General features: G+C 37.8%; 1 protein-coding gene across 1 annotated transcript; it reads left to right on the plus strand.

The window, feature by feature from the left end:
* The first annotated feature begins 800 nt into the window (after positions 1–800).
* Positions 801–1,733, plus strand: LOC102406744 (60S ribosomal protein L6-like). The gene is given in 3 exon segments (XM_044943100.2): positions 801–929; positions 931–1,363; positions 1,366–1,733. Coding segments are annotated over 3 exon segments (861 nt in total). The 5' UTR covers positions 801–815; the 3' UTR covers positions 1,680–1,733.
* Positions 1,734–7,859: the final 6,126 nt, after the last annotated feature.

Genomic DNA, 7,859 nt, shown 5'->3' on the forward strand with positions numbered 1-7,859 from the left:
AAAACCTTATGTGTGGTTTAACTGCATGTCCTTAATAACCAGTGAGGATAAGCATCTCTTTATGTTATTGGCCATTTATGAAGTGCATATTTATATCCCTTATCTTGTGCTTTTTTTCTTGATTTGTAAGAGTACTTTAAATATTCTGGATCCTACCATTTATTTTTGGTCATTTGCAACCAAATAACTGATGCCAGACCTCAGATTGTCTTTTTACTCTATAATGTCTTTTACTATTTAGAAATTTTTGCTTTAAATTTATTAAACTTTCACAGTTTGTGTTTTCCATATCCACTTTAAGAAGTTTTCCTCAGCCCAGAGGTTATAAAGATTCTCTTCTTTAAAATGTGTTTTGTGTCTCAGGTACACATGAAATTTATTTTTGGGGTGAGGTAGGAGTTACTACTTTATTTTTCTATAGGGATAACTAAGATTATTCCACTATCTTTCATAGACTAGTTACCCTGTGTGAATTTGTATATTTATTTGTTTATATGAGTCTGGTACATAGAGACGAAACATAGTATGTATTCATACTGTAAGTGTGTTTGTTTGGGGACTTTTCTCTGTTTGTTTTTTGTTTGGTCTACTCTTATACAAGTCTAAATATCTGGGAGAGTGAAGGTCCTATCTCCCCTTAATCTTCAAAATTGTTTTGATTAGCTTTGTACTTTGCTTTTCCATGTTAACTTTATTTTTCTCTTAGTTTTTTTTAATATTAATGCATTTACATGGTTCAAAATACAAAAGGTACAACAATACATAGGTACAGGCTTATATAAAAAAAATAGCTTCGCTCTTTCCCATCTTGCAAGATGGCGGGTGAAAAGGCTGAGAAGCCAGATACTAAGGAGAAAAAACCTGAAGCCAAGAAGGCTGATGCTGGCAAAAAGGCTAAAAAGGTGGAAAAGGTGAAGAAAGTTAAGAAGGGGGAAGCCTCACTGCAGCCGAAATCCTGTCCTGGTCAGAGGAATTGGCAGATATTCCCGATCAGCCATGTACTCCAGAAAGGCCTTGTACAAGAGAAAGTATTCAGCAGCTAAATCCAAGGTCGAAAAGAAAAAGAAGGTTCGTGTTCTTGCTACTGTCACAAAACCAGTTGGTGGAGACAAGAATGGTGGTACCCGAGTGGTCAAACTTCGCAAAATGCCTAGGTATTACCCTACTGAAGATGTGCCTCGGAAACTGTTGAGTCATGGCAAAAAACCCTTCAGTAAGCATGTGCGGAAGCTGCGTGCCAGCATCACTCCTGGGACCATTCTGATCATCCTCACTGGGCGCCACAGAGGCAAGAGGGTCGTTTTCCTGAAGCAGCTGGGCAGTGGCTTGCTACTTGTGACTGGGCCTCTATCCCTCAATCGAGTTCTCTGCGTAGAACACACCAGAAATTTGTCATTGCCACCTCCACCAAAATCGCTATCAGTGGTGTGAAAATCCCAGAACATCTCACTGACACTTACTTCAAGAAGAAGAAGCTGCGTAAACCCAGACACCAGGAGGGCGAGATCTTTGACACAGAGAGAGAGAAATACGAGATCACAGAGCAGCGCAAGGTTGATCAGAAAGCTGTGGACTCACAAATTCTGCGAAGAATCAAAGCTGTCCCTCAGCTCCAGGGCTACCTCCGCTCCGTGTTTGCTCTCACAAATGGAATTTATCCTCACAAAGTAGTGTTCTGAACTTCTTGCAAAGAACCTAATTAAATAACTTGTCATTTCAAAAAAAAAAAAAAATAGCTTCTACCCTGTTGCCAGCCACTCACCTTGCTCTCTGACGGCAAGCAATATTACAGGTTTCATTTGTGTTATGTAAAACCAAGTAAATAAGTACATATTTATAAATTCTCCCCTACTGTATATACTTGACAGCTTTTCAACTTAAAATTTTACTTTCGTAGTCTTCTATCAATACCTAATAGCCTGGCTGGTTCACGGTTCTCAGTCTCCACTAAGCCATAGGCAGAGGTCAGAATGCTGTATAATGTAATTAAAAGCACTGGTTGTCAACAACAAAAAATACATAATAGCTTTACTTTTTTATATAAATATATATGTCATTGGATAGACCAATGCATTTTTTCTTTTTATTAGATGAAAACCATATACAGTTAATCATTTTAAAGTATACAATTCAGTGACATTTAATCATTTTAAAGTGTGTGATTCAGTGATGCTTACAGTGTGCAACCAGTGCCTCTAAAATTTTTCCACCTGCCCAGAAGAACACCCATAGCTGTTAAAAAGGAGCCCGTTCTCTGCTCCTCCCATCCCTTGGCTTGACAACCACTAATCCATTCTCTCTATGGATTTGCCTGGTAGATATTTCATATATAAGGAATCATATAATATGTGATGCTTTGTGTCTTTCACAAAGCATGTTTTCAAGGTTCATCCAAGTTATATTTATGGAAAGTATCAGTACTTCGTATGTTTTTTGTGGCTGAATGCTAATCCATTGTATGGATATACCACAGTTTATCTCTTTACTTGCTGATGTACCTTCTGGCTGTTGTGAATAGTGTTGTTATGAACATTTGTGAACAGGTATTTATTTGAATATTTATTTTTGGTTCTTCTGGGTATATAGGAGTAGAATGGCTGCATCACGTGAGAGTGTTACGTTTAGCTTCTTAAGGAACTGCCACATTTGTTTCCTGCCGTGGCGGTACCATTTTACATTCCGCCAACAACTCGTGAGCATTCCTGTTTCTCCACAGCCCCTCTTTTCTTTTTTCTTTAAGGCCATCGTAGTGGATGTGAAGTAGTATCTCATCGTGACCAGTGATGTTGGTTATCTCTTTCAAGTACTTGTTAGCCATTTCTGTATCTTCTTTGGGGAAAGGTCTATTCAGGTCCATTGCCCTCTTTTTTTTCTTTTTTAAAGTCTTTATTGAAGCTGTTACAGTGTTGCTTCTACTTCTGGCTTTGGTTTTTGGCCATGAGGCATGTGCAATCTTAGCTCCCTGGCTGGGGATGGAACCCACAGCCCCTGCATTGGAAGGTGGAGTCCTAACCACTGGACCACCAGGGAAGTCCCTCCATTGCCCGTTTTTAAATTGAGTTGTTTGTCTTTTGTGTCTGAGTTTTAAGAGTTTGTTCTGAATCCTGGATATTAAACCCTTATTCGATTTTTAAATATTCTCCCCTATTCTCGAAGTTGTCTTTTCACATTCTTGTTAATGTCCCTTGGACACACAAACTTTTGTCACTTTTTATGAATTCTGGTTTATCTTATTCTTTTGTTGCTTGTGATTTTGGTATCAAATACAGGGGTCTACTTCCAAATCCAAGGTCATGAAATTTATCTATATGTTTGCTTCTAATGTGCTGTGCTTAGTCACTCAGTCGTGTCTGACTCTTTGTGAACCCATAGACTGTAGCCCACCAGGCTCCTCTGTCCATGGGGTTTTCCAGGCAGGAATACTGGAGTGGGTTACCATGCCCTCCTCCAGCGGATCTTCCCAACCCAGGGATCGAATCCTGGTCTCCCACATTGCAGTTGGGTTTTTTACCATCTGAGCCACCAGGGAAGCCCTTGCTTCTAATAGTTTGATAGTTTTATATTTAAGACCTGTTTTTTAAAGTTATTTGGCTGAATCAAGTCTCGGTTGCGACATGCTATCTTGGTTGCAGCGTGCTGGCTAGTTGCAGGCTTAGTAGACTTAGTTCCCTGACCAGGGATTGAACCTCCGTCCCCTGCATTGGAACTACTGGACAGTCCACCAGGGAAGCCCCTCGAGCTAATTTTTACATATAAAGTTAGATAAGGGGGGGTCCAACTTTGTTCTTTAGTGTGTGGTTGTCCCAGCACCATTTCTTGAAGAGACTGCTCTTTCTCCATTGAATAGCTTTGGAATCCTTGTTGAAAATCCTTGTTGAAGTCATAGATGTTTCAGTTTATTTTTGGCCTCTCAGTGAATGGGTTGTGTAACTTCACTAGTATAAGATATTTAGGTTTCTAGTCTTTGCCATTAGAATTTGTCAGTTTTAACAAAACTACCAGACTGCTTTTCAAAGTAGCTTTACCATTTTGCGTTCCCACCAACACTAAGATTTCTAGTAGCTTCATATCCTCACTAGCACTTTGTCAGTTTAAATGGTCAGTTTGGCCATTTAATAGGTAGTACCTCATTGGGGTTTTCATTTGCAGTTCAGTATATGTTGAGCATCTGTTCATGTGCTTATTTGCCATCCATGGCTATCATTTGATGAAGTATTAGTTCACACTTTTTGCCCCTTTTCTGGCCTTTTTCTTAATGTTTACTTGTAAGAGTTCCTTATATTTCAGGATGCAGCCCTTTTACAGGAATGGGTTTTGCACATATTTTCTCCCAGTGTTTGACTTGTCTTTTCATTTTCTTAACAGTGCCTTTTGATGAGTGGGCATTTTAATGTAATGAAGTTCAGTTATCAACTTTTTTCTTTTATGATTTATGGTTTCTGGCCTAACTCAAGGTTTTCCTGTTATATTTTCTTTGGAAGTTTTATAGTTTAGGTTTTACATTTTAACTTTATGATCAATTTCAAGTTGGTTTTTGTACATAATGTAAGGTTATAGTTTTTGTTTTGTTTTTGCACATAAATGTCCACTTATTGTTTCCTCTTTTGAATTGTTTTGGCATCTTTGTCAAAAATCAGTTGACCCCCCCAAAAAATTAGTTGACCATATCCAGGTTTATCCACTGAAAGTAGAGCATTCCTCCGAGACATTTCATAAGCTGAAGTGTATAAAAATAAAGCAGTTACATTAGGACATACCTTGCTAACAGCTGTACAAAATAAATCAAGATAAAGCTGAGATGCTCAGCTATGATAGCTTGATGTGAGATGCTGAGTGCAGTTCCCAAAAAAGGAGGTCGGCAGTTCACCCTGACTGCTCAGGGTGCACACTGTCTAAACACTCAACACCCTGCAGAACACTCCTTTTAAAAGGAGCGGTAGGAGTGAGACATCTTTCTGGACTCCAGAGAAGAGATTTAGTCTTTAACCATTTAAGATTATGATAGCCATAGGTTTTTATCAAGTTGAGAAAGTCCTCTTCTGTTGGTTTGCTGAGAGCTTATATGTTGAATATTGCCAAATGTGTTTCTTCATCTATGGAGATGAGCTGTACATGACTGTTCTTTATTGGCCTGTTGATACAGTGAATTATATTGATTGCTTTTTGAATATTGAACCAACTCTGCTGCATTTTCAGGATAAACTCCACTTGGTAATGATCTTTTTAATATATTGCTGGATTCAATTTGCTAAAATTATTTCTATGTTTGTGAGGAATATTGAAAAGTAGCTTTGTTTTCTGATGATACTGTTGTCTGGTTTTGGTATCAAGAGTAATGGAGGTCTCCTAAAATGAGTTGGGAAGTATACGCTCGTCTGTTTTCTGGAAGAGTGTGTGAGGGTTGTTATTTCTTCCTTAAATGTTAGTGGAAATCTCCAGAGAAGCTATCTTGGTCTTGAATTTTCTTTTTTCTTTTTTTTAACTGTGAACTTAATTTCTTTGATTATGAGAGCTAATTCAGATTCTCTTTCTTTTTGAGTGAGCTTTAGCTTTCAGGCTTCCCTGGTGGCTCCTTCCAAGCAGGAGATGTGGGTTTGATCCCTGGTTCAAGAAGATCCTCTAGAGAAGAAAATGGCAACCCACTCCAGTATTCTTGCCTATTAAATCCCATGGGCAGAGGAGCGTGGCAGGACAGTCCATGGGATCTCAGAAGAGTCTGACACGACAGCAACTAAACAACCAACAATGAGTTTTAGTAGTTTGATACTTCGAAGGAATTTGCCCCATTTTACCAAACTGTCATTGATTGGCATAAATGTATTAGTAATATTTCCTAGTGTTCACTTAATGTCTCAGGATCTATCTTTTTAAAGAATCAGCTATTGGTTTCATTGATTTTTTTTTTAATGTAATTGATTTTACCTCTTATTATTACTTCTTTCCTTTGGCTTGTTTTGGGTTTAATTTGTTTCCATATACAATCCCTCAATTTCCTAAGGTAGCTTAGTTTTGTTTTGTTTTTTTAAAGCCTAGGTTTTTCAATTGGAGATCTTTATCTAATCATTTGAAGCTATGAGTTTTCCTCTAAATGTTGCTTTATCTACATTCTATAAGTTTGATATATTGAGAGAATTTTTTGCATTTATTTAAAATATTTTCTCATTTCCTTTGTGATGTCGTCTTTGATACATAAGTTATTATTTTAAAGTGCTTTGTTTCATTTCCTGATATTTGGGAATTTCCCAAATGTTTTCTATTGCTGATTTCTAATTTAATTCTGTGTAGCCAAAGAACATATTTTGTATATTTCAAACCTTTTTATTGAGACTTGTTTTAGATCCCAGAATAATCTCTCTTGGTAGATATTCCATGTTCACTTAAATAGAATGTGTCATCTACTGTTGTCGGGTAGAATGTTTTGTAAATGTCAAGCAGGTCTAGTAGCTTGGTAATGGTGGTAAAGATTAGTCGCTAAGTCGTATCCGACTCTTTCACGACCCCATGGACTGTAGCCCTCCAGGCTCCTCCGTCCATGGGATTGATTTCCCAGGCAAGAGTACTGGAGTGGGTTGACATTTCCTTCTCCATGATAGTGGTGTTAAGGTCTTCTCTATCCTGACTGATTTTATGTACACTTGATCTATCAATTACCAACAAAGGAGTGTTGAAGCCTTTAACTAAATTCTGAGTTTGTCTATTTTGAATCCTTTTTTTTTTTAATCAATTTTTAGATTATGTATTTTGAAGCTCTATTTTTGGGTATCCACATTTATGATTGTTATGTCTGGATAAATTTAGATTGATTGACCTATTTTTTAATTATGCATGTCTTCATGCCTAAGTTACATTCCTTGTCCTAAAGTCTCTTTCATCTGGTATTGGTACTACCACTTACGCTTTCTTTTAATGTGTACAGAATATATCTTACTCCATGTTTTTACTTTTAACCTATGTCTTTATATTTAAAGTGGGTTTCTTGTTGATAGCATATAGATGGATTTTTTTAATCCAGTCTGATCATTTGCTCTTAATGGGAGTGTTCAGGCAATTTACATTTAATTCTTGATGGTAGAGTTATATTTACATCTATAATCTTGCTATTTTGTCTTTGTTGGGTCTATTCTTTGGATGATTTTCCCTCTCTTTTACTGCCTTTTTGGGAATTCTCATGTTGACTCACTCATTCATATTTAGCTTTTTTGGTTTATTTAGTATTTGTGCTAGGGTTCATAACATGTCTTTAATATATCACAGTCTACTTTCAGCTATATTATACACTTTATGTACAGCGTAAAAACATTACAGCAGTATACTTCATGTCCTCCCTAGTGGCTTTGGAATAGCTTTTTGCCTGGGCTGTGGAGGAAAGGTTTCCTTCGAAGGAGGCGGGTTTCCATATCTGTTCCCCACAGAGCTGTCGGTCCTTAATGGCATGCCTGTGCCGCCAGGGGTGGCTCTCTCTTGCTCTGTACCTTTGGAGACCCAGCCTAGAAAAGAGTTTGCACATGAGTGTGAGTTCTTTTCTGGTCCTCCCTGCTGTCATAATTGATACACTCACCCACACTTGGCTTTTAAAATCTTGTAAAATTTTAGTTTTTCTTCCTTTTCTCCAGTGGCACCCACCTTTTTCTTCCATGCTCAGCATAACTGGCATGCTCAGTACAGCCCTTATCTTCCGGGATGGGTTTCTTAACCCCTCGAATTCAGTTTATTCAGATGCTTTGTAATAGCTCTGAGATGGGCTCAAGGAAAGTTACTATTTTTCTCAATTTTAATGCATTTCTACATCTTAAGAATGGTGAATTGGGACTTCCCTGGTGGTCCAGTGGGTTAAGGCTCCGAACTGACAGTGCATGAGG

This window comes from Bubalus bubalis, chromosome 5 (assembly GCF_019923935.1).
Source record: "Bubalus bubalis isolate 160015118507 breed Murrah chromosome 5, NDDB_SH_1, whole genome shotgun sequence".
Taxonomy (NCBI): Eukaryota; Metazoa; Chordata; class Mammalia; order Artiodactyla; family Bovidae; genus Bubalus; species Bubalus bubalis.